This window comes from Manis javanica, chromosome 1 (genome assembly GCF_040802235.1).
Source record: "Manis javanica isolate MJ-LG chromosome 1, MJ_LKY, whole genome shotgun sequence".
In the NCBI taxonomy this organism is placed as follows: Eukaryota; Metazoa; Chordata; class Mammalia; order Pholidota; family Manidae; genus Manis; species Manis javanica.
In genome coordinates, this window is record NC_133156.1 from 27,510,336 (window position 1) to 27,530,336 (window position 20,001).

General features: G+C 40.8%; 1 protein-coding gene across 1 annotated transcript in view; it reads right to left on the bottom strand.

Annotated features, from left to right (window-relative positions):
• Positions 1-5,478: 5,478 nt before the first annotated feature.
• Positions 5,479-20,001, bottom strand: part of MYOZ3 (myozenin 3) — a 33,808-nt gene continuing 19,285 nt past the window's right edge. Inside the window, exon 8 of the mRNA XM_036994011.2 lies at positions 5,479-5,856. Within this exon, the coding sequence (XP_036849906.1) occupies positions 5,688-5,856 (169 nt within the window). The 3' untranslated portion in view covers positions 5,479-5,687. The remainder of the gene's footprint in view (positions 5,857-20,001) is intronic.

Here is a 20,001-nt window from a genome sequence, read left to right on the forward strand (position 1 = left end):
TGGTTTATTCTTTTCTGTTTATTTTATTTCTGTGTCATATTTTAAGGACTGCTGCTTGTGAACAGCATGGAGTTGGAATTACTTTTTACTCCATTTGTAAGTATCTTTAAACTGGTGAGACTTAACCATTTACATTTATTGTGGTAAGTGATATATTTAAATGTGTACCACTTTGTTTCATGTGCTTTAATTTGCTGCTTTTTCATTCTTCTTGCCTTCTTTTGAATTGATTTCTCTGCTCACCATTGCTTCTTAGATATTATATTTTTTCTCTGGATCCTCCTTAAAACATGTTCTTTTATTCTTTCAGGGGTTAGTAGGAAACTCTCTTAATATTTGCCTGAAAATTAATTTATTTTGCTTTCACTTCTTGAAGATATTTTTTCTGTTATCGCTCTTATTCTAAGTGTTCTTCTTTTATAGGTAATTTAACTTTTTTGTCTGGATGCTTTTGAAATTTCTTTGTGGCTTTAGAGTTCTACAGTTTCACTATGGTGGTTCTTAAGTGTGGATTTAATATTCTTTCTCATGGCAGGGTAAGGATTGTATGAATTTATATCTTTTATCATGTCTGGATAATCCCCAGTCATTTTCAAATTCCTTCTGAAACTCCCACTAGTACTATTGAACATTTCCATGTTATCCTCTGTGTCTTTTAATTTCTCTCTCATGTTTTCTGTCTCTTTACCTCTGATACATTATGGGCACTTTCAGTCAACTATTTCTTCCTTCAGGTACATCTGGTCTACTATTAATCTGACTTTTAGCTTTTTTAAAAGGAAGGTTGTTTTGCTATAATATAACATATATACAGAAAAAGTACACAAACAAATGTACAACTAAAATGAAATATTTAAAAGTAAATAAGTATATAATAATCACACATATCTAGACATAGAAACTGTCCAGCTTTCCCCAGAAGCATTTTATGTATCCTTTCACAATCACAAACCTTTGTTTCCTCTCAAAGTTTCTACCATCCTGGCATTTATATTAAACACTTCCTTGAGTCAATAAACATATTTTATATGTGCCTTCTTTTGCTTATCATTTTGTTTCTGAGATGCATTTGTACTGTTGCATGTAACTCCTTTCTTCATTGCTGCTATGTCTAATGTTGGGTTTCCCAATGTTTTAGCTATTCTTGGTCCTTTCCTTTCCACATCACTATATGATTTCATTTTTATAAAGAGCAAACCTAGGCAAAAGCACAGAATTCTATATGAATGTCTTGCTAGGCCTCCAAATTACATAAAAAATTAATGACCTGCTTTTGCAGGATCCAAATTTTACTTATTGTTGAATAAAGAAGCAAAACACATTTTAATTTGCTCGTTGATCCATTGATTATTTAGGAGCATGTTGTTAAGCCTCCATGTGTTTGTGGGCCTTTTTGCTTTCTTTGTACAATTTATTTCTAGTTTTATACCTTTGTGGTCTGAAAAGTTGGTTGGTAGGATTGCAATCTTTTGGAATTTACTGAGGCTCTTTTTGGGGCCTAGTATCTGGTCTATTCTGGAGAATGTTCCATGTGCACTTGAGAAGAATGTGCATCCTGTTGCTTTGGGATGTAGAGTTCTATAGATGTCTATTAGATCCATCTGTTCTAGTGTGTTGTTCAGTGCCTCTGTGTCCGTCCTTATTTTCTGTCTGATTGATCGGTACTTTGTAGTGAGTGGTGTGTTAAAGTCTCCCAAAATGAATGCATTGCATTCTATTTCCTCCTTTAATTCTGTTAGTATTTGTTTCACATATATTGATGCTCCTGTATTGGGTGCATATATGTTTATAATGGTTATATCTTCTTGTTGGACTGAACCTTTTATCATTATGTAGTGTCCTTCTTTATCTCTTGTTACTTTCTTTGTTTTGAAGTCTATTTTGTCTGATACTAGTATTGCAACACCTGCTTTTTTTTCCCTATTGTTTGCATGAAATATTTTTTTCCATCCCTTGACTTTTAATCTGTGCATGTCTTTGGGTTTGAGGTGAGTCTCTTGTAAGCAGCATATAGATGGGTCTTGCTTTTTTATCCATTCTATTACTCTGTGTCTTTTGATTGGTGCATTCAGTCCATTTACATTTAGGGTGACTATTGAAAGATATGTACTTATTGCCATTGCAGGCTTTAGATTTGTGGTTACCAAAGGTTCAAGGTTAGCTTCTTTACTACCTTACTGTCTAACATAACTCACTTACTGAGCTATTATAAATGCAGCCTGATGATTATTTCTCTCCCTTTTTATTCCTCCTCCTCCATTCTTCATATGTTGGGTGTTTTGTTCTGTGTTCTTTTTTAGGAGTGCTCCCATCTTAAGCAGTCACTCTAAAATACCGTGTAGAGGTGGTTTGTGGGAGGCAAATTCCCTCAACTTTTGCTTGTCTGGGAATTGTTTAATCCCTCCTTCATATTTAAATGATAGTTGTGCTGGATACAGTATTCTTGGTTCAAGGCCCTTCTGTTTCATTGCAGTAAATATATCATGCCATTCTCTTCTGGCCTGTAAGGTTTCTGTTGAGAAGTCTGATCATAGCTTGATGGGTTTTCCTTTGTAGGTGACCTTTTTTCTCTCTCTGGCTGCCTTTAATACTCTGTCCTGGTCCTTGATCTTTGCCATTTTAATTATTATGTGTCTTGGTGTTGTCCTCTTTGGGTCCTTTCTGTTGGGATTTCTGTGTGCTTCCGTAGTCTGCACAACTATTTCCTCCCCCAGTTTGGAGATGTTCTCAGCAATTATTTCTTCAAAGACACTTTCTATCCCTTTTTCTCTCTCTTCTTCTTCTGGTACCCCTTTAATGCAGATATTGTTCCTTTTGGATTGGTCACACAGTTCCCTTAATATTGTTTCATTCCTGAAGATCCTTTTATCTCTCTCTGCATCAGCTTTTATGCGTTCCTGTTCTCTGGTTTCTATTCCATCAATGGTCTCTTGCATCTTATCCATTCTGCTTATAAATGCTTCCAGAGATTGTTTCACTTCTGTAATCTCCCTCCGGACTCCATCCCTTAGCTCTTGTATATTTCTCTGCATCTCCATCAGCATGTTTATGATTTTTATTTTGAATTCTTTTTCAAGAAGACTGGTTAGGTCTGTCTCCTCTGGTGTTGACTCTGAGATTTTTGTCTCAGATTCTGCCTTTTCATGGCGATAGAGATAGTTTGCGGAGCTGGGGTGAGTGACGGCTGGGAGAACGTCCCTTCTTGTTGGTTTGTGGCCTTCCTCTCCTGGGAGAACAGCGACCTCTAGTGTCTTGTGCTGGGCAGCTGTGCACAGACGGGGCGTCTGATTCTTGCCCGGCCACTATGGAGTTTAGCTCTGCAGTTGCTGTGTGCGTGGCCTGCCTCGGGCTGCTTCTCCGATATGGTGGAGCCACGTCAGAGAGGAAACGGCCGGGAGGCTGTTTATCTCCGTGAGGGGCCTCCGAGATGCCCTGCTGCACAGGGGGTTAGGGTGCCCAGAGTTCCCCGGGATTCCCAGCTGCTAGGTTAAGTGTCCCAGGACACTTCCGTCCAGCTGTGGGGTCCCTGTCCCTTTAAGACTTTCAAAAAGAACTCGCTTTTCTTTGTCCCCAGGGCGCTGGCTGTCCTATTTCCCTAGTTTCCAGCTCCCAGTCTCCTCTGGCACCGCTGCCCCCTGCATGTGCTGCCACTCTCCCACTACTGAGCTGGTGTGTTGGGTTCCGGGCCAGTTGGGGGAACAACTGGCAGGCTGCTTAGTGCCATGAGGGGCTTCAGAGCTGCACTGCCACCCTGGGGGTTAGGGCACCTAAAGTTCCCCGGGATTCCCAGCTGCTGGCTAAGTGTGCTGGGACAACTTCGTCCAGCTGTGCGGTACCTGTCTCTTTAAGATTTGCAAAAAGCACTCGCTTTTCTTTTGTCTCAGGGGCACTGGTTGCAGGGACCTGCCCACAGGTTTTGCTTTTCCATTTCTCTAATATCCCACATCCTGTGCACCTTGTGTCTGCCCTCTGGGGCGGATTTCTAGAGCTGGTTGTTTAGCAGTCCTGGGTTTTCACTCCCTCCCTGTTCCAACTCCTTTCTTCCCACTGGGTTCTGGGGTGGGGGGCATTCACATCCCACCTGGATGTGGCTTGTATCTTACCCCCTTCATGTGATGTGGAGTTCTTGCAGATCTAGATGTATCCTAGCTGTTGTACTGTATCCACTGGTGTCTCTTTTAGGAATAGTTGTATTTATTGTATTTTCATAAATATATATGTTTTTGGGAGGAGATTTCCACTGACCTACTCATGCTGCCATCTTCCACTTCCCCTTTTTGAGCCTGGGTAGCCACATCTATAAAATGGGACAACAGTACTTTTCTCTGAGGGCTATATTGAAAGTTAGAAAGAGGATATGTGAAGAACCTACTACCAGCCCAAGCACTGAGCATCCAATAAAAGTAGCTGCTGTCATCATATCTTCATCATCACCTTCATCTTCATCACTTGAACTGAAAGGCATTCCTTTCTCTCTTTTCTCTAATGAGCCAGAGTAAAGCCCCAAACTAGTCCTGATAGGAATGAGGACACAATCTACCCCAGGTCCTGCTGTGAGTGGTGAGCAGAAGGAGATGGAAAGCAGTCCTTAACAGTGCCTCACATGGCACCTGCCCTGTAAGGACACCCCCATGCCTCCCTCCCTAGTTTGGGCCTTGTTTCCTGCAGGCTTCCTGACTTCCAGCCTTAGTCTGCTCCAATCTATGTTCCACATAACAACCAGTGAGACTCCTCACTCCCCAGCTCACAAGCCTCCCCTGTCTCCTAGTAAAGCCCACCCCCCTTGCTCAGTGACCCCTGTGACACAGTTCCCTCCCTGCTCCAGAGCCCTCTCCTTCCACCCATGCACAAGCCCATACCTTTGCATGTGCTGGGCCGCTGGCCAGGAATGTCCTCATCACACACCCTGTTCTCTCCATGGACTCTCCCTCCTCTTCTGAGGTCTCAAATTATCTGGGAAACTTCCTGGAAACCCACCCTATACCCAGGGGTAGAGAGTCCTTCCTCTGCCTCCTGGCACCTTGTTCCTCAGGTGCCAATTAGTATGTTTTAGGGAAAACCAAAATGGTATAGTGCTTTTCAAATCTGTCCTCCCTACTGCCTTCCTCCTCATGGCCAGGTCCTAGGGCTACTTACCACTTTCCCTGGGGCTGGCACAGTATCTAGCACACAGTCAGTGCTTAGTCAATGTTTAGGGTATGAATAGGTAAAGACCAACTTAATCTCAGTAAAAGAAAAACTTTCTAGTTAGCCAAATGATTCACAGGTAAATGTGAAGGTGGCTGCCAGTGAGCCCCTGTCATTGGGGGAGAGTGTAAGGTGGAGTAGGGAAGCACGGAGTAGGGGAAGCATAGATGTGAATTCATTGGGGTTTTGGATTCCTAGAGACATAAACCATGGACAAGTACAGGAATCATTTGGGAGTACTGGTTACTAAAAGATTCCCCAACTCAAGAGATTCTGATGCTGCAGTCTGGGGCAGGCCAGAAATCTGTATTAGAAACAACATCCTCAGGTAATTTTGAAACACACCACATGTGGGGTCTACCGAATTTTGTGACCTATGGTGTTATTTGGAATATGGTTTTGTGTGTGAAGACCCTTAAAAACTGTGAAGTTCTGTCCACAGTGTTTGTTCCAGATGGTACCCAAACTCTGAGACTGGGGAATTGAAGATTCAGGCTGGGCTACAGCTCCTCAGACTCCGGGAGGTTGCGGACCCAGCCCTGGGCCACTCTGTTGAAGCTGGGTCTCAGGCGAAGAAGTTCCAAAACACTGGTGAGCTCTGGGATGATGGGGGTGTCTGCCTTGGGAATGGTCTCCCCCACCACGGGTCCTCCAAAGGGCACTGGGGTCCTAGGGAAAGAAGAGGAGCAGGAGAGGTGGGCTGTTGGGGGAAAGATGGGAGAACACTGACATGCAGGGCAAATCCTTATGTGGTATACCTAAAATGAATATAGTGTTACACATCAATTATATTTCAATAAAACTGGAAAAAATGAAAGTTAAAAATGACTAAAAATATGACTAAATTAGGTGAGTCATCCCACAAATGCAAGCTTGTGTTAACATTTAAAAATCAATCAGTATAGAAGGATTAAAGATGGTGGCATGAGAGCTGAGACAAACAACTCCCAAAACCACATGTAATATGAAAATATAGTTAATACAACTAATCCTAAAAGAGCAACAGAAAGAAGGTTGCACCAGACTGCATACACCTGGAGAAAACGGAAGACTTCACAAAACATGGTAATGTGCAAAAGCCTTGATCCAGTGGGGACCCAAGCCCCCACTCAACTGGTGGGAGGAAGAGAAATGGAGCAGGGGTTGGGGGGTTGGACACCCAGCTCTGAACATCTGCTTTGAGACCACAAACCTACATTGCATGGTGCTCTGGAGATTAGTGGGGTTGGAAAGCTAAGACAGGTGGAATACTTGGAGAGACTGAGATTCCAGCCATTTGCGGAAAACAGGGATCCACATCCAGCTGCTCTGGGAGAAAAGAAAGGAGGGCAGTCTGAGAGACTTCCTAACAGCAAGAGGGCTGCTAAAGGGGCAAGGATTGCACAGAGTTTGCTGCTCAGGAGAAAGGATAAGTGGACAAAATTGGACACACTCTGCCTAGCAAGTTGGGAACTTTCAGGAGCTTCAAGTGCTCCATCCCCGTGGTTGCCTACTCAGCTCTGAGGCCCCGCAAAGGGATACACAGCCTGATGCACTTTCTTCCTGGCCTGCCAGCACTCGACTCACAAACCACTAGTCCCTGCCCTAGTGTCAGACCAGCCAGAGGGAGGCCCCACCTATAACAGCTACAAACACAAAGCACAGAGGCTTCCACCTGTGCACTTGGCCCACTGGTTCTGACAGTGGAGACAGGCACAGCAGCCTGGAAACAGAAAACAGCTTTTTCCTACCACCAGGCACCAGCGCCACTCCCCTGTGACCCCCATCATCACTCCAGGGGCTGAGCAACTCCAGAGAGTAGAGCTCCTGGACACTAGAGGGGACCACATACAAAAATGAAACATCAAATGAACCTGGTTCAGACCAAAAACTGACAAACACCAGAAAAAGTGCCAAATGTAACTGAACTCATCAATCTTCCTGAGAGTTTGAAATAAAAATCATAAACATGCTCATGGAGGTACAGAAAAATATTCAAGAACTCAGGGATGACTTTAGGATGTAGATTCAATTATTGAGAAATTCCCTATCTGAAATGAAACATACAATGGAGGGATTTTAAAATGGATTAGATGTAGTAGAAGAGATGGTAAATGGTATAGAAATTAGAGGAGAGGAATACAAAGAAGCTGAGGCACAGAGAGTAAAAAGAATCTCTAAGACTGAAAGAATATTGAGAGAATTGTGTGACTAATCCAAATGGAACAATATTTGCATTGTACAGATACCAGAAGAAAAAGAAGAGAGAAAAAGGGATAGAAAGTGTCATTGAGGAGGTAATTGCTGAAAACTTTCCCAATCTGGGAAAGGAGATAGTCTCTCAGCCCATGGAGGTGCACAGGTCTCCCAACACAAGGGACACAAGGAAGACAACATCAAGATATATAATAATTAAAATGGCAAAGATCAAGGATAAAGATGGACTTTCAAAAGCAGCTAGAGAGAGCAAAAAAATCACATGCATGGAAAACCCATCAGGCTATCATAAGACTTCTCAACAGAAACCTTAGGGGCCAGAAGGGAGTGCCATATATATTTAATGCAATGAAACAGAAGGGTTTCGAACCAAGAATACCCAACCTGGCAAGATTAATATTTAAATCTGAAGGAGGGGTTAAACAATTTCCAGATAAGCAAAAGCTGAGAGAATATACCTCTCACAAACCGTCTCTACAGTGTATTTTGGATGGATTGCTATAGATGGAAGTGTTCCTACGGCTAAATAGCTGTCACCAGAGGAAATAAAACCACAGTAAAGAAAGTAGAACAGTCTATTACTAAGCAGTTGCAAAATCAAATCAACTACTCCCAAAGTCAATCCAGGGATAGAAAAACAGTACAGTATATGATATGTAATATGTAAAGAATGGACCAGGAAGAAAAAGGAAAAAAAAAGAACCTTTAGATTATGTATGTAATAGCATACTAAGTGAGTTAAATTACAATGTTGGAAAGTAAGGTAATTACCCTTCAACCTTTGGTAACCATAAATCTAAAGCCTGCAATGGCAATAAACACATACCCATCAATAATCACCCTAAATGCAAAAGGTCTGAATGCACTAATCAAAAGACATAGAGTCACTGAATAGATAAAAAAACAAGACCCATCTATATGCTGCCTACAAGAGACTCACTTCAACCCAAAAGACATACACAGACTGAAAGTAAAGGGATGGAAAAAGATATTTCATTCAACTAATAGGGAGAAAAAAGCAGGAGCTGCAGTACTTGTATCAGACAAAATAGACTTCAAATCAAAGAAAGTCACAAGAGACAAAGAAGGACATTACATAATGATAAAGGGGTCAGTCCAACAAGAGAATATAACTATGTAAATATCTATTCACGCAACACAGGATCACCTACATATATGAAACAAATACTAACAGAATTAAAGGGGGAAATAGAATGCAATGCATTCATTTTAGGAGACTTCAACACACCATGCACTCCAAAGGACAGATCAACCAGACAGAAAATAAGTAAGGAGACAGAGGCACTAAATAACACATTAGAACAGATGGACCTAACAGATATCTACAGAACACTCCATCCAAAAACAACAAGATACACATTCTTCTCAAGTGCACATGGAACATTTTCAAGAATAGGTCATATACTAGGCCACAAAAAGAACCTCATTAAATTTAAAAAGATTGATATTGTACCAACCAGCTTCTCAGATCACAAAGGTATGAAACTAGAAAAAAATTACACAAACAAAACAAAAAAGCCCACAAACACATGGAGTCTTAATAACATGCTCCTAAATAATCAATGGATCAATGACCAAATAAAAACAGAGATCAAGCAATATATGGAGACAAATGACAACAATAATTCAACACTGCAAAATCTGTGGGATGCAGCAAAGGCTGTGCAAAGAGGGAAATATATTGCAATACAGTCCTACATCAGGAAAGAACAATTCCATATGAACAGTCTAAATGCACAATTAATGAAACTAGAAAAGGAAGAACAAAGGAGGCCCAAAGTCAGCAGAAGGAGGGACATAATAAAGATTAGAGCAGAAATAAATAAAATTGAGAAGAATAAAACAATAGAAAGAATCAATGAAAGGAAGAGCTGGTTCTTTGAGAAAATAAACAAAATAGATAAACCCCTAGCCACACTTACCAAGAAAAAAAGTGAGCCTACACACATAAACAGAATCAGAAATGAGAAAGGAAAATCACTATGGACAACACAGAAATACAAAGAATTATGAGAGAATGCTGTGAAAAATTATATGCTAACAAAATGGATAACCTATAAGAAATGGACAACTTTCTAGAAAAATACAACCTTCTGAGGCTGACCCAGGAAGAAACAGAAAATATGAATAGACCAATTGCCAGCAAGGAAATTGAACTGGTAATCAAATAACCCCATAAGAACAAAACCCCTGGACCAGAGCATTTCACTGCTGAAATTTTTCAAACATTTAGTGAAGGCCTAATACCCTTCCTCCTTAAAGTTTTCCAAAAAGTAGAAGAGGGAATACTCCCAAATTCATTCTATGAGGCCAGCATCACTAATACCAAACCACGCAAAGACACCACAAAAAAAAAGAAAATTACAGACCAATATCCCTGAAGAACATAGATGCAAAAAAACTCAACAAAGTATTAGCAAACCGAATTCAAAAATACATCAAAAAGATCATCCATCATGATCAAGTGGGATTCATCCCAGGGATGCAAGGATGGTACAACACTCAAAAATCTATCAACATCATCCACTACATCAACAAAAAGGACCAAAACCACATGATCATCTCCATAGATGCTGAAAAAGCATTCAACAAAATTCAACATCCATTCATGATAAAAACTCTCAACAAAATGGGTATAGAGGGCAAGTACCTCAAACATAATAAAGGCCATATATGATAAACCCACAGCCAACATCATACTGAATAGCGAGAAGCTGAAAGCTTTTCCTCTAAGATTGGAAACAAGACAGGGATGCCCCCTCTCCCCTCTGTTATTCAACATAGTACTGGAGGTCCTAACCACTGCAATTAGACAAAACAAAGAAATAAAAGGAATCCAGATTGGTAAAAAAGAAGTCAAACTGTCACTATTTGCAGATGACATGATATTGTACATATAAAACCCTAAAGACTCCACTCCAAAACTACTAGAACTGATATTGGAATTCAGCAAAGTTCCAGGATACAAAATTAACACACAGAAATCTGTGGCTTTCCTATACACTGACACTGAACTAATAGGAAGAGAAATCAGGAAAACAATTCCATTCACAACTGCATCAAAAAGAATAAAATACCCAGGAATAAACTTAACGAAAGAAGTGAAAGACCTATACCCTGAAAACTACAAGACACTCTTAAGAGAAATTAAAGAGGACACTAACAAATGGAAACTCATCCCATGCTACTGGCTAGGAAGAATTAATATAGTCAAAATGGCCATCCTGCCCAAAGCAATATACAGATTTGATGCAGTCCCTATCAAATTACCAGCAACATTCTTCAACGAACTGGAACAAATAGTTCAAAAATTCATATGGAAATACCAAAGACCCCGAATAGCCAAAGCAATCCTGAGAAAGAAGAATAAAGTAGGGGGGATCTCACTTCCCAACTTCAAGCTCTACTACAAAGCCATAGTAATCAAAACAATTTGTTACTGGCACAAGAACAGAGCCACAGATGAGTGGAACAGAATAGAGACTCCAAACATTAACCCAAACATATATGATCAATTAATATATGATAAAGGAGCCATGGACATACAATGGGGAGATGACAGTCTCTTCAACAGATGGTGCTGACAAAACTGGACAGCTACATATAAGAGAATGAAACTGGACCATTGTCTAACTCCATACACAAAAGTAAATTCAAAATGGATCAAATACCTGAATGTAAGTCATGAAACCATAAAACTCTTAGAAAAAAACAGTCTAAAATCTCTTGGACATAAACATGAGCAACTTCTTCATGAACATATCTCCCTGGGCAAGGGAAACAAAAGCAAAAATGAACAAGTGAGACTGTATCAAGCTGAAAAGCTTCTGTACAGCAAAAGACACCATCAATAGAACAAAAGGGTACCCTACAGTATTGGAGAATATATTTGTAAATGACAGATCCGATAAAGGCTTGACATCCAAAATATATAAAGAACTCACACAGCTCAACAAACAAAAAAAAGTAGAGCTGCTACTTTGAGAAAATAAACAAAAAAATTTTTTTATCTCTGGACAAACTTATTAAGAGAAAAAGAGAATCAACACTCATCAACAGAATCAGAAGTGAGAAAGGAAAAATCATGACGGACCCTAGAGAAATACAAAGAATTATTAGAGAATACTATGAAAACCTATACGCTAACAAGCTGGAAAACCTAGAAGAACTGGACAACTTCCTAGAAAAATACAACCTTCCAACACTGACCAAGGAAGAAACAGAAAATATAAACAGACCGATTACCAGCAATGAAATTGAAGCAGTAATCAAAAAATTAACCAAGAGCAAAACCCCTGGGCCAGATGGATTTACCTCAGAATTTTATCAGAGATACAGAGAAGACATATACCATTCTCCTTAAAGTTTTCCAAAAAATAGAAGAGGAGGGAATACTCCCAACCTCATTCTATGAAACCAGCATCACCCTAATAGCAAAACCAGGTAAAGGCCCTACCAAAAAAGAAAATTACAGACTAATATCCCTAATGAACATACATGCAAAAATACTAAACAAAATATTAGCAAACCGAATTCAAAAATACATCGAGAGGATCATCCATCATGAACAAGTAGGATTCATCTCAGGGATGCAAGGATGGTACAACACTCAAAAATCCATCAACATCATCCACCACATAAACAAAAAGGACAAAAACCACACGATCATTTCCATAGATGCTGAAAAAGCATTCAACAAAATTCAACATCCATTCATGATAAAAACTCTCAACAAAATGGGTATACAGGGCAAGTACCTCAATATAATATAGGTCATATATGATAAACCCACAGCCAACATCATACTGAATAGTGAGAAGCTGAAAGCTTTTCCTGTAAGATCAGGAACAAGACAGGGATGCCCACTCTCCCCACTGTTATTCAACATAGTACTGGAGGTCCAAGCAACTACAATTAGACAAAACAAAGAAATACAAGGAATCCAGATTGGTAAAGAAGAAGTCAAACTGTCACTATTTGCAGATGACATGATATTGTACATAAAAAACCCTAAAGACTCCACTCCGAAACTACTAGAACTGATATCGGAATTCAGCAAAGTTCCAGGATACAAAATTAACACACAGAAATCTGTGGCTTTCCTATACACTGACAATGAACTAATAGGAAGAGAAATCAGGAAAACAGTTCCATTCACAACTGCATCAAAAAGAATAAAATACCTAGGAATAAACCTAACAAAGGAAGTGAAAGACCTATACCCTGAAAACTACAAGACACTCTTAAGAGAAATTAAAGAGAACACTAACAAATGGAAACTCATCCCATGCTACTGGCTAGGAAGAATTAATATAGTCAAAATGGCCATCCTGCCCAAAGCAATCTACACATTCAATGCAATCCCTAACAAATTGCCAACAGCATTCTTCAATGAACTGGAACAAATACTTCAAAAATTCATATCGAAACACCAAAGACCCCACATAGCCAAAGCAATCCTGCGAAGGAAGAATAAAGTGGGGGGTATCTGGCTTCCCAACTTAAAGCTCTACTACAAAGCCACAGTAATCAAGACAATTTGGTACTGGCACAGGAACAGAGCCACAGACAAGTGGAACAGAATAGAGACTCCAGACATTAACCCAAACATATATGATCAATTAATATATGATAAAGGAGCCATGGACTTACAATGGGGAAATGACAGCCTCTTCAACAGTTGGTGTTGGCAAAACTAGACAGCTACATGTAAGAGAATAAAACTGGATCATTGTCTAACCCCATACACAAAAGTAAATTCGAAATGGATCAAAGACCTGAATGTAAGTCATGAAACCATAAAACTCTTAGAAAAAAACATAGGCAAAAATCTCTTGGACATAAACATGAGTGACTCCTTCATGAATGTATCTCCCTGGGCAAGGGAAACAAAGGCAAAAATGAACAAGTGAGACTGTATCAAGCTGAAAAGCTTCTGTACAGCAAAGGACACCATCAACAGAACAAAAAGGTACCCTACAATATAGGAGAATATATTCATAAATGACAGATCCAATAAAGGGTTGACATCCAAAATATATAAAGAGCTCATGCACCTCAACAAACAAAAGGCAAATAATCCAATTAAAATATGGGCAGAAGAGCTAAACAGACAGTTCTCCAAAGAAGAAATTCAGATGGCCAACAGACACATGAAAAGATGCTCCACATCGCTATTTATCAGAGAAATGCAAATTAAAACCACAATGAGATATCACCTCACACCAGTAAGGATTGCCACCATCCAAAAGACAAACAACAACAAATGTTGGCAAGGTTGTGGAGAAATGGGAACCATCCTACACTGCTGGTGGGAATGTAAATTAGTTCAACCATTGTGGAAAGCAATATGGAGGTTCCTCAAAAAGATCAAAATGGAAATCCCATTTGACCCAGGAATTCCACTTGTAGGAATTTACCCTAAGAATGCAGCAGCCTAGTTTGAAAAAGACAGATGCACCCCTATGTTTATCACAGCACTATTTGCAATAGCCAAGAAATGGAAGCAACCTAAGTGTCCATCAGTAGATGAATGGATAAAGAAGATGTTGTACATATACACAATGGAGGGGTCAGAGCCAAGATGGCAGCATGAGTAGAGCAGCAGAACTCTCCTCCCAAAACCACATATATTTTTGAAAATACAACAAAGACAACTCTTCCTAAAAGAGAGACCAGAAGACACAAGACAACATCCATACCACATCCACACCTGCGAGAACCCAGTGCCTTGTGAAGGGGTAAGATACAAGCCCCAGCCCGGTGGGACCCGAGCACCCCACACTCCAGCACCAGGCAGGAGGAGAGGAGTCTGAGAGGGAGAGGGAGCCCAAGACTGCTAAATAGCCAGCCCTAGCCATCCACACCAGAGTGCAGACACAGAGCATGCGTGGGGTCCTGGATACTAGGGAAATAGGACAGTAAAACCTGTGAGTGGGTCCCCACAGCCGGCGCCCTGGGGACAAAGAAAAGCGAGTGCTTTTTGAAAATCTTAAAGGGACAGGGACCCCAAAGCCGGATGGAAGCGTCCTGGGACACTTAGTCCAGCAGCAGGGAATCTGGGGAACTCTGGGCACTCAAACACCCTGGACAGCAGAGAGCACGGAGGCCCCTTATGGAGATAAATAGCCTCCCGGCCATTCCCCCTCCAACGCGGCTCCACCATATCGGAGCAGCAGCCCAAGGCAGGCCACACCCACAGAAACAGTGGAGATAAACTCCATAGTGGCTGGGCAAGAATCAGAAGCCCTCTCTGTGCCCAGCTGCCCAGCACAAGCCACTAGAGGTTGCTGTTCTCTCAGGAGAGGAAGGCCACAAACCAACAAGAAGGGATGTTCTCCCAGCCATCACTCGTGCCAGCTCTGCAAACTATCTCTATCGCCATGAAAAGGCAAAATTTCAGGCAGACCAAGATAACAGAGACAACACCTGAGAAGGATACAGACCTAACCAATGTTCCTGAAAAAAAATTCAAAATAAAAATCATAAACATGCTGATGGAGATGCAAAGAAATATACAAGAGCTAAGGGATGAAGTCTGGAGGGAGATTACAGGTGCCCAGAGGGAGATTACAGACGTCCAGAAGGAGATTACAGAAGTGATGCAAACTCTGGAAGGATTTATAAGCAGAATGGATAAGATGCAAGAGGCCATTGATGGAATAGAAACCAGAGAACAGGAATGCATAGAAGCTGACGCAGAGAGAGATAAAAGGATCTCCAGGAATGAAACAATATTAAGAGAACTCTGTGACCAATCCAAAAGGAACAATATCCGCATTATAGGGGTACCAGAAGAAGAAGAAGAAGAAGAAGAAGAGAGAAAAAGGGATAGAAAGTGTCTTTGAAGAAATAATTGCTGAGAACTTCCCCAAACTGGGGGAGGAAATAATCGAACAGACCACGGAAATACACAGAACTCCCAACAGAAAGACAGAACTCCCAAAGAGGACAACACCAAGACACATAATAATTAAAATGGCAAACATCAAGGACAAGGAAAGAGTTTTAAAGGCAGTTAGAGAGAAAAAGGTCACGTATAAAGGAAAACCCATCAGGCTATCATCAGACTTCTCAACAGAAATCTTACAGGCCAGAAGAGAATGACATGATATATTTAATGCAATGAAACAGAAGGGCCTTGAACCAAGGATACTGTATCCAGCAGATTATCATTTAAATATGAAGGAGGGATTAAACAATTCCCAGACAAGCAAAAGTTGAGGGAATTTGCCTCCCACAAACCACCTCTACAGGGTATTTTAGAGGGACTGTTCTAGACAGGAGCACTCCTAAGACTAAACAGATGTCACCAGAGAAAATAAAATCACAGCAAAGAAAGCAGACCAACCAAATACTAACTAAAGGCAAAAAATAAAATCAACTACCCACAAAAGCAGTTAAAGGAAGCACAAAAGAGCACAGACTAAAACAACCAACATATAAAGAATGGAGGAGGAGGAATAAAAAGGGAGAGAAATAATCATCAGGCTGTGTTTATAATAGCTCAATAAGTGAGTTAAGTTAGACAGTAAGATAGTAAAGAAGCTAACCTTGAACCTTTGGTAACCACGAATCTAAAGCCTGCAATGGCAATAAGTACATATCTTTCAATAGTCACCCTAAATGTAAATGGACTGAATGCACCAATCAAAAGACACAGAGTAATAGAATGGATAAAAAAGCAAGACCCATCTATATGCTGCTTACAAGAAACTCACCTCAAATGCAAAGACATGCACAGAGTAAAAGTCAAGGGATGGAAAAACTTATTTCAGGCAAACAACAGAGAGAAGAAAGCAGGGGTTGCAGTACTACTATCAGACAAAATAGACTTCAAAACGAAGAAAGTAGCAAGAGATAAAGAAGGACATTACATAATGATAAAGGGCTCAGTCCAACAAGAGGATATAACCATTCTAAATATATATGCACCCAACACAGGAGCACCAGCATATGTGAAACAAATACTAACAGAACTAAAGGGAGAAATAGAATGCAATGCATTCATTTTAGGAGACTTCTACACAATGGAATATTACTCAGCCATAAGAAGAAAACAAACCTACCATTTGCAACAATATGGATTGAGCTAGAGGTATTATGCTCAGTGAAATAAGCCAGGCAGAGAAAGACAAGTACCAAATTATTTCACTCATATGTGGATTATAAGAACAAAGAAAAAACTGAAGGAACAAAACAGTAGCAGAATCACAGAACCGAAGAATGGACTAACAGTTACCAAAGGGAAAGGGACTGGGGAGGATGGGTGGGAAGGGAGAGATAAGGGCGTGAAAAAGAAAGGGGGCATTATGATTAGCATATGTAATGTGGGGGAGGCACAGAGAAGACAAGTAGTGACTCTACAGCATCTTACTGTGCTCATGGATAGTGACTGTAATGGGGTTTGTGGGGGGCACTTGGTGAAGGGGACCCTAGTAAACATAATGTTCCTCATGTAATTGTAGATTAGTGATACCAAAAACAAAAAAAAGATGTATGCACCCCTATGTTTACTGCAGCACTATTTACAATAGCCAAGAAATGGAAGCAACCTAAGTGTCCATCAGTAGATGAATGGATAAAGAAGATGTGGTACATATACACAATGGAATACTATTCAGCCATAAGAAAGAAACAAATCCTACCATTTGCAACAACGTGGATGAAGCTGGAGGGTATTATGCTCAGTGAAATAAGCCTGGCGGAGAAAGACAAGTACCAAATGATTTCCCTCATTTGTGGAGTATAACGATGAAGCAAAACTGAAGGAACTAAGCAGCAGCAGACTTACAGACTCCAAGAAGGGCCTACTGGTTACCAAAGGGGAGGGGGGAGGGAGGATGGGTGGGGAGGGTGGGAGGAGGAGACTGAGGGGTATCATGATTCATGTACATGGTGTTAGGGGGATCATGGAGAAGACAGTGTAGCACAGAGAAGGCAAATAGTGACTCTTTGGCATCTTACTACACTGATGGACAGTGACTGCAATGAGGTATTAGGGGGGACTTGCTAATATGGGTAAATGTAGTAGCCACATTGTTTTTCATGAGAAATGTTCATAAGAGTGTATCAAATAATACCTTAATAAAAATAAATAAATAGAAATTTTAAAAAATCAATCAGTATAATTCACCACATTGACATAGTGAAAAGAGAAAACCATGTGATGCAGAAAAGGCACTGACAATTAAATACCAGTTTCTGTTGAAAGTCCTCAGAAAACTTGGAAAGTAACTTCTTCAGCATGATAAAAGGCAGCTACAAAAAAATCTATAGTTAATATCATGCATACTTAAAGGTAAAATACTGAATGCTAAGACTTGGTAACAAGACAAAGATGTCCACTCTCACCAGTTCCAATTAATATACTACTCAAGTCCTAGCCATTTCAGCAAGTTGAGGCATAAATATTGGAAATAAATAAATACAATAGTCTACTTGCAGATATTATTTACATAGGTCACCACAGGAAACTACAAAACAACTTACTAGAAGTAGTGGGCGAAGTTAGCAAGGTCACAGGGCACAAGTTTAATATACAAAAATCAATTGTATTTTTCATACATTAGCAACAATTACAAAATAAAATTCTTAAAAATTCCATTTACAAAGTGGAGAAAGACAAATACCAAATGATTTCACTTATTTGTAGAATTTAACAACAAAGCAAAACTGAAGGAACAAAACAGCAGCACTCACAGACTCCAAGAAGGGACTAGCAGTTACCAAGGGGAAAGGGTTGGGAGGGGGGGTGGAGGGAGAAGGGGATTAAAGGGCACTATAATTAGCCCTCACAATATAGGTAGGTCAGAGAGAAGGCAGTACAGCACAGAGAAGAGAAGGAGTGACTATAGCATCTTACTACGCTAATGGAAAGTGACTGCAATGCAGTGGTGGGGGGACTTTATAGTATGGGTGAATGTTCAAACCACAATGTTGTTCAAGTGAAACCTTCATTAAGACTGTATATCAATGATACCTTAATTAAAAAAGCAAATTAAAACAATGATGAGCAATAAAAAATTACATTTACAATAGCTACAAATTATGAAATTTTTAGTAATAAAGGCCTCATAAGACCTATACAATGAAAGTATAAAATACTGTCCCTGTGCCCATGGAGGCAGATAGAAGTGGTGATTGATAACAAAACAGGAACAACCCATATGTCCATTGGCAGAGAAATTGACAAGATGAATGTATATTTATAGGACCGAATACTGCACAGCAGCTTAAAAGGAATGTAAAGACCTATATGTATTAAGTAGGGTAGATTTCAAAAACATAATGCTGAGTGAAAAAAACAAGCAAGTTACAGCATGAAATACAAAGTACTAAAACCCAGTGTACACACAAAGCAATGCCTTATCTGCACAGCTATTTGCGTAGCTGCCAGTAGTAGAGGATGTTCTGCAAACATACTCACCAATGGGAGGATTCAAGATGGCGCCATGAAAGGTGACCCTTCCCCTACCCCAGCTCACCGACAGGAGGAAGAGAAGCAGGGCGGGGGAGGGGGTGAAGGCCTAAGACTGCTGAACACCCAGCCCAGGAGACCTGCTTTGTGAGAGAAACCTACATTGTGGGGTGCTCTGGAGGTTGAGGAGCTGAGACAGGTGGAGTGCTTGAGAGACTGAGATTCTGGCCATTTGTGGAGGACAGAGATCCACATCTGGCTGCTCTGGGACAAGGGAAAGGCAGGTGGTCTAAGAGGCTTCCTGGCAGCAAGAAGGCTGCTGAAGGGGTGGGGGTTGCATGGAGCTTGCTGGGTGGGAGAAGGGAGAGCTGGACAAGGATGTCTGGGCACACTCTGCCCAGCAGGTTGGGAACTTTGAGGTGCTTCAGGCACTCCATCCACCTGGTGGACTGCTCAGCTCCAAGGCCCCCTACTGTGACATGCAGCCTGCGCCTTCCTCCTAGCTGGCCGGCACCGGCTCGCAAACTGGCTGTCACTGCACTGGTGTCAGGTCAGCCAGAGGGAGGCCCTGCCCACAAAGGCAGGAAACACCAAGCACAGAGGCTTACACCTGTGTGCTTGGCCCACTGTCTGACACTAGAGACAGTCACTGCAGCCAGAAAGCAGGAAACAGCTCTTTCCTCTCCCTCTCCCCACCAGGCAAGAGTGACGCTCCCCTATGACCCCCAACCTCACTCTAAGAGCTGAGCAGCTCCAGAGACTGGAGTTTCGGGGCACCAGAGTGCACCACATAGAAATATGAAACATCAAAAGAACCTGGTTCAGACCAAAATCTCACAAACCCCAGAAAAAAGGCCAAATGAAAGTGAACTCACCAATCTTCCTGAAAGAGAGTTAAAATAAAAATCATAAACATGCTTATGGAGGTACAGAAAAATATTCAAGAACTCAGGAATAAATTTAAGATGGAGATTCAATCACTAAGAAATCCCATATCTGAAATGAAACATACAATGGAGGGATCGAAAAGCAGATTAGATGTAGTAGAAGAGATGGTAAATGGAATAGAAATTAGAGAAGAGAAATAGAAAGAAGCTGAAGCACAGAGAGAAAAAAGAATCTCTAAGAATGAAAGAATATTGAGAGAACTGTGTGACCAACCCAAATGGAACAATATT